Consider the following 16,566-nt stretch of genomic DNA (forward strand, 5'->3'; position numbering starts at 1 on the left):
AAAGTGTAAACCTGTTGCAAATTACTTCTTACCCTACCAGCAAGAAGGAGTAAAAAGTCCCATCATTTTGCGCGTCGGGTTAAGGGGGAGAAAGAAGGGCGAAGAAATCCTCTGTTAAAAAAAAATTATTTCTATCACTTAAAAAAATTACTCAAAAATTGCAGAAATCACACTCTATAATAGTAAAATATTAAACTGTAACAGACAAAAATGCTAATTAACCGGGGTGCCTAGGCGTGGGGGGGGGGGGGTTCCATGGCTCAGAAAGCATCATTGGAATGTTTAAGGCAGTTTTTGGAAAGGGTATTTCGTTCTTTTCTGAGGGCTTTTATCCTAGAAGTGTACTCCGTAACACTTGAAGGCTGCGCCATCGCATTAGGGGAGGGGGAGGGCCTGTAATTTGCTTTCTAAAATCAAGGATTGCAATGAAGTTCACGAAAAAATTTCACTGATTTTTAGCTTTTCCGAAGTACAAAATGCCACACAATGTTACAGTAATGTCAGAGGGCTCATCCTAAAATAATCGAAGCGAGCTCAGAAACCAATTTATTTGTGACTGGACATATTTAACTGTTTAGAACGCTGGAGCGATATTTAAAGCTAAATCCCTGTTCGGCCCAAAAAAGAAGTCCAAATTGCCTGAAGTTTCCCTCCTTCTTCTTAATTGATTAACTTCAATCTTTCCACAATCTTTTGCAATCACCGTAATACGAGCGGATAAACCGAAATCACCAATAATAAGACAGGCAATGCTGCAATTCCTCACCCTCTAAGTCGGAAGGGGTTCTCGTTTGCAAACACCAAGCTGCCTCTCTTTTACGCAACCGGTTATGTGAATTATGCTAAATATTTGCACATGTACCTACTTGCAACACTGTCTGAAACTTTTGAGTACATTATGAGATTAAAAAAAAATGGTAAAAAGTATTACATTAGGCTACTCAACGATCCAATGCAGTGACAAAATTTTGGTAGTCCAGAACCAGTGATTCAACAGTAGAAAAAGTCTTGATGAGAGCAATGAGCAATACAACAGTATAATGCTAAATATTTACAGCTTTTTGACTCCCAGTTTGTAGATCACAGTCCGTTTCTAAAGCCACCAGAAAATTCTTCCCTCTCTGCGAGTATTGACTCAAGTTGGTAGTGGCATTGCTTGCTGATGCTAGTCGGTCGCTGATAGTATGAATACTTGTGATGAGGCCTTTGATTTTAGAGTAGTAATATAAAAGATATTGAAGGCAAAAAATTTAGTGGCATTTTTTTGTAAAGGACGTATCCAGTTAAGTCTCTAGCTTCTGTTGCGAGAGCAGTTACTATCAGTAAAGATGTGTAAACCCAAACAATCTTTTACACCGAATGGTATGTACAGTAAGGATGAAATAAAAAATTGCTGAAAACTTCCAGTACGAGTAATGCGCTGATCCTCCATCAGTATTCGATGAACCTGGTTTCATAAGGAAAGAAATCCTGTACCGTTAAAGTGCTATTACTTGAAGCAAAAGATTCATCCACCATCACAAAACGAACAGCTGGTGTCATATATATTACACATGAAACATACCTTCTCCATCATGGTTTTTTTTTTTCGGTAATGATCTGCAAGCTTCAAGGAAATGTGACAGCAATGCAGTGTATATGTCACTTGTAAATATGGGAAAGCTAGTGTCATTTTTAATGGGTACAAAGAAGGAGAAAGCACCACAGAAATATCATCTGCGTCCTATAACAAGAGCATCATTGAAAATATGTTATCACACTTGATGCATAAAAGTTACAATGAAAATTTACCTGCAGCCAGACAGCAGGACCTGCCTATATATTTCCACCGAGGATTTTCCTCCAAACTGTCGACCGATGAGATACGTATTATGCGAGGAATTAATATAGTAGTGAGCCAATGGTTGATCCATCTCCATATATATGTCTAATCTGTCCACAAATACGGGAGCATTTTCGTCAGACATCAAGTAGCGAATGAAACCATCTTTACTCATTTTTCCTAAAATGGAACAACCATTACTTCCGGTTACAAAAGAACAAAACTGCTATAAAATATTACAGGTACTGACAACATTCGGTTAGACATTTGAATAAATTATATGCAGAGTAAAAGCTTGTTTGCCCAATTTCTTGAACATAATAGTGTACAAAAGGTTTTAATGACTTTAATGAAACTATTTTTTATACATTAAAAAAAACCGTAAAAAAGTATTTTTTCGCGTTGCACCCCCCAAACCCCCCCCAGCAGTAAAGCCTTCTGTCCTAATACAGAGGGAAAAAGAGGGGTGGGAGGCATACGTAATCAGATGAAATATCAAAGCTTCTAAAACAAATTCAGTGACTTAGAAGTCAGTCAATGGTGGAAGTTAACTCTTAATTGGTAAGATGGGATCATACATTCCAGAATAATTGAACTTTTGCAGTCACACGTTTTGCAATGTTTACATGTATGACTTTATAAGAATATGTATGTCACTTCCGGAACTGTAGCAGTTGTGTTAATTAGAACAAATTATGCAAAAACCATTGAAACATTTCTTAGTTTAATTTGCTGAATTTTGGATGGCACTAGTACAATGAATGGGGTTACACACATCACATTTCATAGCATATCTTACAAAAAAAATTCATTTCACTAGCAAAATGTTAAAAGAAAAGGGAATGACTCAGTGAAGTATCTAAAAAGACAAGACCAAAACTGCAACATATTGAGCAAAACTGCAACAACTTCATTGCTTTTGTTAATTTTTGTTCATACCTATAACATAGAATTGCAATATTTTTCAAGTGCTACAGCTGTGATCATTGCTTGTTTACTCAATTGGCCACCTTGGCCGTCGCCTAGTGCCTCCTACGTTTTAAAGGCCCCCAAATAGCTGAAATTGTTTCAGTTAATAGGCGATACTGTAAGGTTTGCCTACAAGGGGGTCCCGAAAAGTGTTTGGCCAAGGGCTCTTTGATATCTTAATGGTGTCTTGGGTTTGATGCTAAACATTATATTTTTTTCAACTCATGTTGAAGCATCAATTTATTTTTAAAACATGAGCGGTCATTACACTTAACACAAATACGAGGTAAAGTAACGTTTATTGCGAGTACGTTTTACCCTTGTTTCACTACATCCGGATTAAATTAGAAACACTTTTTGTTACGAATCTTGGAAAAGTAGAGAATGGTTGCTGGTGCTAATGAGCAGAAATTAGCTGAAAATTTTGAAACGATGATTGCTGCTAGTAGAAAACCTTTCAAGAATCTCTGCTTTAAATCACTGGTGTCCAACCTACAGCCCGCCGATCATATGGGGTCCGCGAATTAGATTCACGTGACCAGTAACTATTTTCAAAGCTATAAATAGAAAACTACATTCTGTAACCTTCCAAAACAACTGGTCATCTTCCTTTGGTTTTGAGAATGGTTTTCACATATTTGGAATCAAATAGTTGGATATTGATTTCTAAAAAAATAGAGGGAAGCTTCGCATCAATGAAATAGGCATGTAGTAATGATAACCGCAATTTTTGGTTTGTAATTTTCTTCCTTTTTTTTATGTGTGTGTGTGTGTGTTTTCCCACATCATGAAAAAAATTAAATCTTTTCAAATTTTACATATGCTCCGGCCCGCTCAATTCATCTTAATATGACGGGAGGCCCTAGGGAAAAAAAGGTTGAACATCACTGATCTATGCAATATTTTTCTAACGTAAAAAATCCTAGAGAACTTGAAGGTAAGTACGAATTTTGATGCTTCAAGTATTTCGAAAGATGCAGTCAAATCATGCAAATCCAGATGAGAATGTAAATTTTTAGCTTCTTTTTTGCTATAAAATCTTAATGTAGACTTTTACGAGTAACAATGTGCTCCATTTTCTGCTTGAAATTTGTTAAATTCAATTTTTATGAAGCAAAGAAAACTATTTCGTGCTAAAATAAAGTTGATTGAAATTATTTCAAACATTGTACCAAAATAAGATAAACACTTATTTGCATAAGCTCTAATATCGCGTTTGGAATGTGATAACACTGATATATATGAGAAAAGAAACAGCTGGTATTAAAATGTGACTAAGAAGTATAGAAATCTGAAGCATATGAATGGGACGCAGACGTAACGGTAAGAAAATTCAAACTGCATTTATGCTTAAAAAACTGGTATTAAAATGCATAGTCACCTTTTATTATTTTGTACTTAAATCAAGGTGTTAAAATATTAAGAGAAAAAAAGTTTAGCTGAAGTTTTAGCGAGTTTTATGTTTGACTGGGAGTTTAGCATTGTATAGTTTTCAACACCTCGTTCTAGAAAATCAAATGCTTGAAACATAATTTCAGCGAAGTAAAAAAAATTATTCTTAAGATAAGTGTACGAATTATGTGGATGGAATTGAAAATCTATGCTTAGTATGTAAACAAAGTTTGTTTTCTGATATGGAAATATCAAAATATTAATTTTCTCTCGGGACTGTCCATAAATGATGTCACATGTTTTTCCAATAAATTTGGCTCCCATCCCCATGTGTCGCAAAGTGTCGCACTTCACCTTATACCCTCCTCTTGGCATATTCCATGCTGTTTTCCCTAACTTGAAAAAAAGGTTTGATGTCATACTTCTTGTTACCCTCTCCCTCTCCCTAATTTTTTTCCATTTTCAACACTACACCTCAGATTTCAAGGAGTAGCACAGGGCCCTTTTTCAAAATTTTTTGAGGATTAAAAGTGATAAATTTAATTCAGTTTATGCCAAAAACAACAAAACCTGAGCTTACATATGTGTAATTGCACTGACTTCTCGGGGGGGGGGATAGCCTCCTCCTGATCCCTCTTCCCTAAATGACTGGCTTGAAACTGAACTCAAATTCATTTTACCTCAAAGAGAATTATACTATACAGCAGTATCGTACAACTTTCAGTTTGCTATCCGCTTAGTCATGTGTGAACTTCTTAATATAAAATCCCCATCGCTGCCAGTCTTATAGCTAAACTATTGTCAAAAAGTAAGAATGTAAGGAGAAAATGTTTCTTTTATTTTTAAATTTTACTGATTAAAATTTGTGTTTGCAATTCATTTAATTTGAAATTCTGTTTAAGTTAATGCATAAAAGTAACACAAATAAAAAATAAAATTAAATGTTTGATGCTTTTGCAATGTATTTCAAATAAAGAACTTAATATTTTAACTAACGTAAGCGGATGCAATTAGGCTACTTACGCAGTGCGAATAAATTGAATGAAAACCGTTTTTTGTTTAATCTGTTTCAACAAAATATTAAAATTCTCGATAAGTTATATATGAGTACAGTTTAACAGTACGCATTCCGAAACTACTAACAATAATTTTCTTGTTTCACATCGCACTCACCGATGGAACCTGCGACCTGAACGGAAAGTTTAATGTTAGTCACCAACGATTGACGCAGTTTGAACGGAAAGTTTAGTGTCCATCACAGATGATTAAAGTAGCTCAAACGGAAAGTTCAGTTTCCGTCCCCATGATTGACGGAGACTGAACTTTCCGTTTAAGCTACTGCCTGAACGGAAAGTTTAGTTACAATCACTGATTATTGGCACGACCTAAACGAAAAGTTAATTCTCGGTCATCGATGATTGACGTCACCTGAACGAAGTTCGGTGTCAGTCACCGGTGTTTAACGTGTCAGCTGCCATGTTAAAGATTTTAATTTGGTTAGAGCTTTAGCATTTAATATAATTAAACTGTGTCCTTTCCATTTGTTTTTAGGTCAAAGATGTCAAAAATAAGCATTGTACTCTTCATACTTCAGAGCATCATTATTGTCAACTCCTTAGCCAATCTCTGTCCGCCATTTGAAGACCTACAGCCATGTGGATGCGTCAGTGATGGGAAGAATATTCGAATCGATTGTTACCAAATCACCTCTGTAGAAGCTCTAAAACCAGCATTGTCCAGCCTCAAAGGAATCAAACACTTATTCATAGATTTCATTAGAGCGCGTCTGGACAGTGTCCCATCCGATCTTTTCAAAGGACTTGATATCTATAAACTTTCTTTCACAAACTGCGACCTCAAAAGCTTTGGTGATAAAGGTCGATCAGCCCTGGAAGGACTTGAAGATACTATTGAGGTATATCATCTTTTATTTTAAAGTTTTCATTTTACTTCTTTTTTCAAAAGTTTACAAAAGGCTTAATACTTAATCAAAAAGAACTTTTGAATGAAATTTTGTGAATAAAAATCAAAAATTTGAGTAACCGCTATTAAAATTCTATGATCACAATGAGTAAAGTTGAAACTTTAAAGACTCATAATGTATTTTAACTTAAGATTCGTTGAATGTCAGTTATGTGTATGTTTTTAGGCTATAATATTTAACAAAAAGGTACGGTTAAAGTACGTGATGTTTCAAAATATTATATGCAGATACACATAAATGAAGTTAGGTAAAATTCCTTGTCTCTTTATATTTTGATTTCAAAATATAAAAAATTTGACTAGGTTTTCATTAGGACTTATCACTTATTCTAAAAACAAATTTTATTTCTCATACCTTTTTCAGTAAACTTTCTAAAAATCTATACAAGTATTTTCTAAACTTGCAGGAGTTTTCAATTCACTTCAGCTTTGAAGAAGATAACGAGCTGAAGTTCCTGAATGTTAGCTCTCTTCGAGTTATTGAAGATTTGGAGATTGAAGGGAACGAAATGACGATATTAGGCAACGAGTGGTTTGCAGAAGGGCCTCACAGCCTTAAGAATTTGTACATAATGACGAATCTTCTACAAGAGTTGGGAGACCAAGTTTTTCGACCACTGTCTAATCTTAAAAATCTTTGGCTAACCGGTAATCAACTGAAGGCTCTCAAAAGAAGCATGTTTCCTTCCCCCGCAAACCATCTCACAACTCTTGACCTCACGTAAGTTTTTTTTCTTTGCTAAAATTTAAATTTTCCCAGTCTTAGAAACAGGCGAAGGTAAATTCCAACTTCGAGTAAGTCGGAGTATAACACCCCGCCAGGTAAAACGCCTAAGTGAATACTTCACGATATCAGCTATCAGCAACAGAGTGCACCTGTGTCGACTTTTTCAAGAATATTTGTGTATGTTGTTGTTGTCTTGTCTTGTATGTTGTTGGTGTGCAAAGAAAAGCACTGGATTATTCCGAAGCTGTCGAAGACAGCCTTGGCGGCCTCCGCAGCTTTTTCCGAAAAAATCATATCATTTGGGTCATCTAGGCCGATCTTGAGAAGCCTGGCCTGAATTGCTGGGCAGCCGAAGATATGCTGAGGAGACAGTTGAAAGTCAGGGCAGTGTGGACAGTGCATTGAATAACTTCTTACTCCATCACTTGACATTTTAATGCCCCTTACATTTGTGTACAAATAAGTTTTATGCATACCCTACAGTCCTTTTCAGCGAATCTTTAGAGGTAATTACGGTTTTATAGAAAAGTGAAAGGCAAGAGTGACACTTTTAACGCAGTTTAAAATCTTCTACATTTTCATTTTGCTAGAATAAAATTGATTCTTCATTTCGTTGCTCATATTTTTATTTTTGTTGATTTGCATTAATTTAGTTAATTGTAGTGGAACATTTAATCTGATTTAATGGGACGAATTACCTGACCATCACGGTAGTCTGTAATTTTGTGTTTTTGCAATAAAAAAAATTTAATTCAGAGTTTTTGTTTATGATTTTACTCAACATCTAGCCCTACATTAAGAGAGGCAAGAGGTATTATCATTCATTTTTCGTTAACTTTTTTTCTTAAGTTCCTGCTAAGTTTCTGCTTAGGTGGGACGTGATACCCTGACCTGCTCTACCTCTTCGTCTGAAAACTCTGCTTACGAATAGTTTTCAGAAGGGCCTTACAGCTACAGCCTTACGAGGTTGTAGAATATGACTAATTTTCACTAAGAGTTGGAAGACTAAGTGTTTCGATCGCTGTCTAATCTTAGAATTCTTTTGCTGACCGATAATCTGCTGAAGACCCTCAAAAGAAGCATTCTTCTTTCACCATCTTACAGCTCTTGAAATCAACAAGTTTCTCTCCTTCAAACAAAATAGGGAAAAAAATGTAGATGTTTTTAAGCCTTAGAATCCGATTTAAGTAATCAGATTTAAGTAAGAGTAAATTGTTGACACGTTGGTCACCAAGCAGTTGGAGAAGTATCTCGTAAAAATGTTTGTGCCAAAATTGAACTTTCTATTAGTAAAACTAGTATTTGAAAAATGTATCACATTTAAGTGGACCACATTTAAGCGATTTGATAAAAAGAAAATAGAAATTCACACGTTTTGCTAGCAAAACTAATCTAAAATCTCATTCTTGGAGTTATGTTCGTCTCTTTCAGAAGTATACATTTATGATCCTCTCTATTATACCTAATTTACTACTTTTAAGTTCAGAAAACATCAGTAGACTACGGCTCTCTGGATTTAAAGCTATTTACAAACTTTCGAAAAACATTGTTAAAAATTTGCTTTTTAGTTTGACGTTTGAAATACTATATTTCTCATTTCCCCTTTCCCAAATTCTGATATTTTTTCTGCTCTTAAAAAAGTATTAAATATATTCTTACTCAACACAGAAAACAGAGAAAGAAATTTTCTTTCCTTCTCTATTTGTGGTTTCAAAGTCATGTACTTTTACTAGTTTGTTGTTTGTAGATTAAGTTTCCTGATTGGTTGGCTCGACTGGATTTATAATTGGTGATTATAAAAATCACTGCTCTAAGGTTGCTTTAACCAAGACGAAAAATTTGCAATACGAAAGAATTTTTTTTTTTTTTTTAAATATGGTGCGAGAAAATCAACAAAACTAAAACTATTACATTAAATTTGTCAAACGAAACAGCGCCTCTAAGTTTTAAACTTATCAAAATGCTAAAAATCTATGGTAAAAAAGATTTTGAAAAGGAATAGGCGTCCGAAAATGCGGAAAGTATGGAAAACGCATAGAGACAGAAGCCAAGAAATATATAAAACCAAAAAACTTATCATTTATATTTACTCATTGTGTTGATTCGAAGCAAATGGCGCATACAAGGGGAGGATCGCGATTTAGGTCATGACCCCCTAAACCATCGACAATTGTATCCGTACACATTGTGTTCAAACACAGTATGAATTAAATGTAATCGATTTTAGTTGTCTTTTCAATTCATTAATTATTTTCGAAAGTAAATTTTTGAAATCTCGTCTTTCATTGCTTATGAAACTAATTTGCAACGTTTGTGCCTAATAGGAGTCCTATTCCTGACCTATTTCATGCTTTTTATTGACACCCAAGTATTTTAAGAAATTTTTCGTGCCCAAAATCGTAGGGTCGTTTTAGTGGGGGGGGAGAGGGGGGTCATTCTTTAGCGTGATTCAACTAAAATGGTAGTCTGTATCCGCCCCTGATTCGAAAAACAATTTTACACCAATTAGCTAATGAATTTATTACAAAGCGAAATTTTTAACCAGGTGTGCTTATGACAGTTAAAATCTGATTCCTACACAATGTAGGATTTAAAAAAAAAACAGCAAACATATGCGTAGCTAATATAAAACACTAATATTTATTTTCAACCCTCACAGAAACAACGAATTATCCAGTCTTCCTGAAGACATGTTTCAAGACATGCCATCATTGAAGGAAGTTATTTTAGCAGAAAATGAACTTACAACTCTTCATGAAACAACATGGATACCAGTGTGGTCCCGTTTAACGAGTGCATATCTGGAAAGTAAGTTCTTGACAAAATTTCTACCACGAAGTCTACGAACCTTTACGAAGATTCGTTCTTATTTGTTTCAAAGTTTCTCATTACATTGAACATTTTGTAAACTGAATCTATAAATTTTCTTTTAGCTTTCTATTCTAACTTTCTTCACAAATAAAATGGGAAACGAAATCAAACGAAGACATGATGGAGAAATGCGATAAATTGTCAGAAATGTCTTCTGTGCCTAAATTTGGTAACAGTCTCAAGGACATATCCTCTACTCCTAAACGCAAATTTTTTTTTCGTTTTTGAAAAGAACTTAAAGTAACCGAATTCCCCTTTTTTTTTGGCTAAGCCATTCTACTGCATGTCAGTTTCAAGACTTAACCGCCGAGCAGCATAAAATGGTCCTCTGTATTTCGGTCTCAGTTCTTGTTCTTACGAAAAATAATTAATCGTTCATTTCTTTTCTCTTTCAGGTAATCCCCTAGATTGCGATTCCCACATTGAATGGACATTTGATATTAGGAGACCCTACGTTCTCAAAGGGGTCTGTGTCTCACCCGAGAGTAGAAAAGGGAAAGATCTGAAAAGACTTATCGATGACAGTCAATTAGGATTGGATGTTTAACGGCAAATCACTTTTAATAAATATTTTGAAGCCAAATTTGTGTAGTGACTGAACTTGCGGAAATGCTAATTTGTTTTTCAACTTATAAGAGTGAAATTCGTTAACTTACTTCCTACAGTAATCTTGTATTTCTAAAGTTCATGATTTGTTTCAGAAGGGAAAATATTACATTTTTTGGGTAAATGAACTCAGCAAAAATGTTCAAGTAATCTCATGACGAAATCTAAAATTTAATTTTGCAAACAGTAACACTATTTTCAAAACAAAATACTGAATGCAGAACAGCAATGGGCCATTCCAGTGGAAAACGATCATTTTATTCCACACTTGACGCTTCATTCTTTTCATTAAAAATAATGATTTAGAAGGGTAATGAACAAAATTTTGTTACTTTAGAAAGGGCAAATGTATGTTTGACTTCTTGAGCAAAAACATTTGTCTTTACCTTTTAAAATTACTTCTTTTTTATGAAATATACGAACCGTCACGTGCAGGACAAAGTGACCGTTTGCAGTTGAATGCCTATATACATATTTTTTACCAACGGTTTAAATTATTATTTCTCAACAAACGAGATTTGTATCCTTTACGTCGGAATTTTAGCTTTCAAAACTTACACAATTTGTTTCGTCATTACTACATTAATAGAGCAAAACTATTAAGTAATGCATACAGCAAACTACAAGAAGTTGACTTTGGATGTCTCGCACATGACGCATGCAAATCAATTAAATTTTAAGTGACAAAGTGATTTAATAAAAATAATACAGCGTGAAGAGCTTATTTGCAGGGGCGTACAAAGAAATTTTGGGGCCCGTCACAAATGAATTTTCCGGGTCCCCTCCATATTGTTTACCCCTACGTCCCTACACATATTTCAACCCTCATTTTAAAAATATTGTGCCCCCTTCAAGCTTGGGCCCGGGCCAACGGGGGCCCCTTCTCACCCTTTGTGCACGCCCCTGCAATATTTGTATCAAATGTAAAGATTAAAAATGAGGCAGTGAGAAGCAAAGGGATGTAAGTGGACACTTTCAAGTTTTGCGCAAAACGAGTGTAAAGATAACATCTTAAGTAGGCTTTCATTATTTTTTTTTTCTAAATCATGCTGTATAGCAGAAACTACCATGGTTACTAATACCATATCTTGCCCCAAGACAGAGGAGAGGTTCACCTACCATGTATACTGGTTGCCTCCAATTTTTAATTTTGCCAGTTCCATCCCTTTGCTTCTCACTGCATCAAATGTGCTTACTCCTGTTTAATTATAATACTAAGATCTATATCAAAATGTTGGTGAAATTATCGAGGGGGATTGTCCCACACGCGACGGTGAACGGCCCAACAGTATTTTCAAGAATCAAGTTCTTAAACCCATTCCGATATACACTGTTGAAGTTTTCACTAAAATCTGTTTTTAACAGCCTTGAACATGTTGCTATGAACAAGTATTACTTGATGAGGAATAAACGAAAGCTGAACTGAAGAACATAGAATGTTGCACTTGTTTATACCCCTTTTGATGATAGATTCATTAAAGTCTACTTCAAAAACAGTGAGGGGTTTATTAGCAGTTTCATATGCTTTCATAGCAAGCCTATTAGGGTTTTATCCTCGGAGCTCTTAATACCAAAAAATGTTTCCTAAATCTGCTTCAAACAGCTGTGAATGTGTTATTATAATACAGTTGAACTTGCTTATAACGAGCCCTGATTTAAGGAGAACCTAGATTTAGTGAAGAAGTCAGAAAGATTTGATTAATGCATTGTTAAACCTATTGGCTCGCTTTTAACGAACAAAATCCGCTTCAAGCAAGTAATATTTTTGGAATTCATAAAATTTCTATTGCCTTCCAGCTCAGCTTAGCCTTAGAAAAACTCTTTCAATGTTCTGAAGTCATCAAGAAGTTGTTGACGAGTCATAAATAAAGAGAATAAGTGATGATGGTCCCGTTTCTTCAATTTGTGGGTAAAGAAGCTTTTGAAAATTATACATTTGTTGAAACTAATATTATCACTTCTGAGGGTATTGCAGCTTAAACTCAAGCTAATACAGTCGAAAAAATAATGAAAACGACTATGACGACAAATATGAAGAATTTGAAGCTGAACAACTTAACACACTCAATGACTTTTGATGTGCTGAGAAGCTTCAAATTTTTTTCGAGGCTAGGGGTGTCTATGACGCTATGAATATTTCTTCAAAGCAACATCACAGGAAAGAGACTAAAATAGTTCACAGCATTTTAACCAACTTCTTTCTTACTGTCCAGAAATATGAAACAAAAAACAAAGCATTTACTATCTACAAATTGTTTTTGATTTTATACAAAGTCCCTTCGTGCTTGTTATAAGCAAGTTCGACTGTACTCATATTTATTAATATCGATTTTCTCAATATGAAGCAGACATGGTCATGTACACAACATAGTAACGGGACACGTTGTAAGGTCAGGTATTCGTAATTGATAAATTGATAAAATAAATTTAAAACAGGAAACGGCAAAAGTAAGTACTAGGGTTATGTACTTTCTATAAAACTTTTGAAAACTCTGAAAATGAACTTTGGACTGCCATGAAGCGGACAATGTGCTCGAAATACACAATGGACAAAAGTATTTCAAGTGTGATACTTTTTTTTTTATTTTTTATATAAGCCACAAAAAACAAATGTTTTAAACTTTTTTTTTTTTTTTTTTTGAGTGCAAATGTAGAAAAGATGTCTGAGGAATCAATAACTGAGAGAGAGAGAGAGAAGTTTGGCACCATACAATAACGCAGCAAGTGTTACAAAACCTTCTAGATTCCATGACTGGAAAGCGTCTACTGTAATCAAATGACAGGCGGCTCGAAACCATAATGTTTTTCTGTTCAGTTGCACAAGCTTATCATTTTTTTTTAACTCAGAGTAGCAAGAGAAGGAAAGACCCTAAAGGGAAAAACGAGAAAGGAAACGCAACTAAAGTTCTATAAGGTTATGGCGGTGCAAACCTTACTATACGGTTCTGAAACATGGACTTTGAACAGTCAAAAAACTAGTAGAATTCAAGCGGCAGAGATGAAGTATTTGCGATCACTGAAGAACTGCACTATCCTAGACAAAATAAGGAATGAATCTATTTGAAGGGAATTACAGATATTCAGCCTCATTGAAAGAATTACGGAACATCGTAACGACTGGAAAAACCATGTTCGACGTATGGCACGAGGGAAACTTCCAAGACCTGCCTTTTATTACAAACCAAGGGGCAAACGAGACCGTGGTAGGCCCGGGAAGCGGTGGGACGACCAAGAAGCCGGAGGCTATATGCCTAATCCTTGAAGAAGAAGAAGAAGAAGAAGTAACTTGAAATTGAATCTCTAATTCATTTTATTTGCCTGTAGTGGAAAAGGTATCCAATGTCTGATAACTTGAGCGTTTATTCCTTTATTGTACGTATTATGAAATTTAATAATTCCTTATATTCAATAATTATATCTTGTCTTTAAACTGATTTAACATTTCGACAGGAAAAGTTTCTGTTAAACTGTAGAAGCTACAACCAAGACATAAAGTCACAAACTTATTTTATGTATTGGTTACCTAGTATTATATTTATCAAAATGCTTCTGAGGTAATACAAAAGTGTTATTATCGCCATATACTTGATAATGTTTTCACTAAATACGAACGTATTATGACGCTGATGTATTTGAGAATATATTCGCAAAATCTGATTTTAACTGTAACTGTAAGCATATTATTAGACACCACATCCAAAAATTGTTTGGAGCCAATACTCAAAAACTCTATATGCTTTTACATTAAACTATACAAATCTTCAAACGTAAGGCATAAATATTATGCTTTGAGTTCAGAACATTCTGTAAAAGAGTATTTTTTAGATTTTCACATGATTTCGGAAAAGGGTGGTTGTTTCCACGACAAATTGAACCAACGATTTAATTTTCAAATACACTTAAATTTTAGACATTACACCTAAAAGTCATTTTTCATGTTCTGCTACAATATTTTACTTTATGTGTATCTTAAATGATACGTAATTATGTGGAAGACAAACAGTTAAATATAGTAAAAAACATTGAAATGTAACATTTTAATATTGTTGCACAAAAATATTTCAAACTAATAAATTTTTAAAAGTTCTTGCAAGATTACTAAGAACGAAAATATTTGTTTATAAACTTGAAGAATTGAATATTTTCCAAACAAATATAAGGAAAATGAAAGAAAAATAAAGAAAAGCATGAAAATGTAATACATTGTAAACTCACACCTCTGATTTAGAGTATTTTTGAACGAAATGATTAAAAAAATACAGATAAAAAGAAACATTATACGAGTAATGATACACTTCGTACTTAAATAAAATAACGAAGTTTTAAATGACAAAAAATGTACCTTCTTTAACCAGCTGTTCATCATTCTCGTACGCACTCAAAATCTCAGTAGCTCGCTTTTCCGTATATTTGGGGCACAATATTTCATTTAACCGCGGATCCCTTTGACGCTAAAAATAAAACAAAACTTGATTGTTTATGTTTTCACATGAAAAAAAATTAAATAATTTCTACTCATTTTAACTGTAATACACTCCTAGAGCACTAAAATCATGTACGCAGTGTAGGATGCTAAACAAAATGACATTAAATAGTAACATATATCTTACATTAGAAACTGCACTTGAAAAAGACATTCTGAATAAGTGAAAAAATGCTTTTTTTAAGTTAGAATCTTAAATTTTGTAAATACTTTTTTGATATGCGTATGTATGTGAACGAAAAGGCTTGATTGGAAACTATTGCTCCTTTCTTTTTTGCGCGAATTTTTAGATTACGCTAAATTTCAGACTAATAGCGCGTGAATATACATTCTGAAAAATGAAGCTCCCGGTGTCTTTGGCCAGAAATTAAGATCAGTTTAGGCAAGTGCCCATTCTTGGGACAGCAATTTACCTTGGGAAATTTTTTGTTTTGACTGTTTGTACGCCTACCAGTATTCCACCGGTGAGAAATAAATGGTGTTACGGAATAAATTAATAGATACAGTGCTGGTATAAAAATTGCATCACCCTCGCATTTTCACAACAATGGAAATATGTGAGAAGTTTTGGTCGACCGATTAACGATGAATGTATGAGAAATTCTGCAAAACTTATGAAATAAACATTTAATAGCAGGAATCCGATAATTGTTTACGTAGATCGGGGCTGTTTCTGGGCCAAGGCAAACTGCTGACCCCCATGCTCATTTTTCATTTCTGAACCTGCGTGTGAGTTAAGAGAAAAAAAATTACTTAATCCCATGTCAATTTAAGTCTAATGGCAGGATAAAGGTTTTTAAATTGTTACTTACCAGCTTTGCCCTATGGCACTGGGTAGAATCATCCTGGAAAATGACGTTTGGAACTGAAGTAAAGTGATCCCGGATAGTAGGAAGCAATTTCTCCTCCAAAATGCCAATATACACCTGAGCGTTTACTGTTCCTTGCACAAAGTGGAGCCCATCAACTCCTTGATCAAAAATACATCCCCAAATCATCTGGTATACGGGATGCTTGACTGTGTGTTGAATGCAGTCGGGATGATATTCCTCTCTTTTGCGGCGCGGGTGATGCAATTTTGTTTTACCACCACTGTATGTTTTGAGGAGGTGCGTTAAAATCTAATGCTTTAGTTTAAAATCTGAGTTCAGTTATTTTGGAAATTACCTACAAAATAAGAGATTTTTAAGCTGAAAATAATTTAAGTTACCTACGTCAACACTACCACATTAGCTAGAATTTATGAAATACCTTTTCTCGACGATGTACTTGTGTCTTGTTTGTTCGCATTCATTTTAACTTAACTAATTCAGTTTTACTAATTTATTCATAAATTTAAGCAACTGCAAATACACTCCGAACTTAGGACACTGTTTGGGTACAGGAAGACAGAAAAAGTCTACGAGGAATATAGAGTAAATAAACTTTATAATTGTATTAATAAAAAATATAATTAGAAAAAGTTAAAATTTTGATTATTCCGAAGACAATAAATGTTTCACGCGGTTAATGGACATAAAATTTGTCATTTGCAAAAAATCGGAACAAAATAAATAAACAAAAGCCGTTTTGGCAAAGCTTTTCAAATGTTAGTTCTTTTAATGAAAATGAGTCTCAAAGTATAGGTGAGACCAATTCAGAAAAAATGAAATTCACATACGTAATAAAGGATCGAAAATGAATGTGAAATGAGGAAGATAGAGCTGGGAATCA

At 34.3% G+C, this 16,566-nt stretch overlaps 2 protein-coding genes across 2 annotated transcripts in view; one reads left to right on the forward strand and one right to left on the reverse strand.

Moving 5' to 3' along the window:
- LOC129223171 (1-phosphatidylinositol 4,5-bisphosphate phosphodiesterase-like) overlaps nucleotides 1-16,566 on the reverse strand; it is a 187,421-nt gene that overhangs the window by 156,983 nt on the left and 13,872 nt on the right. The window contains exons 10-11 of the mRNA XM_054857738.1: nucleotides 14,713-14,821; nucleotides 1,792-2,002 (exon numbers count right to left, since the gene is read on the reverse strand). Coding sequence (XP_054713713.1) covers nucleotides 1,792-2,002; nucleotides 14,713-14,821 — 320 coding nt within the window. The remainder of the gene's footprint in view (nucleotides 1-1,791; nucleotides 2,003-14,712; nucleotides 14,822-16,566) is intronic.
- On the forward strand, nucleotides 4,049-10,339 carry LOC129222721 (oplophorus-luciferin 2-monooxygenase non-catalytic subunit-like). Its single transcript, XM_054857253.1, has 5 exons — nucleotides 4,049-4,114; nucleotides 5,735-6,098; nucleotides 6,574-6,887; nucleotides 9,553-9,701; nucleotides 10,160-10,339. Exons 2-5 carry the CDS (start codon nucleotides 5,742-5,744, stop codon nucleotides 10,309-10,311), a joined length of 972 nt encoding a protein of 323 aa, XP_054713228.1. The 5' UTR covers nucleotides 4,049-4,114; nucleotides 5,735-5,741; the 3' UTR covers nucleotides 10,312-10,339.

Source organism: Uloborus diversus, chromosome 5, assembly GCF_026930045.1.
Source record: "Uloborus diversus isolate 005 chromosome 5, Udiv.v.3.1, whole genome shotgun sequence".
Classification (NCBI taxonomy): domain Eukaryota; kingdom Metazoa; phylum Arthropoda; class Arachnida; order Araneae; family Uloboridae; genus Uloborus; species Uloborus diversus.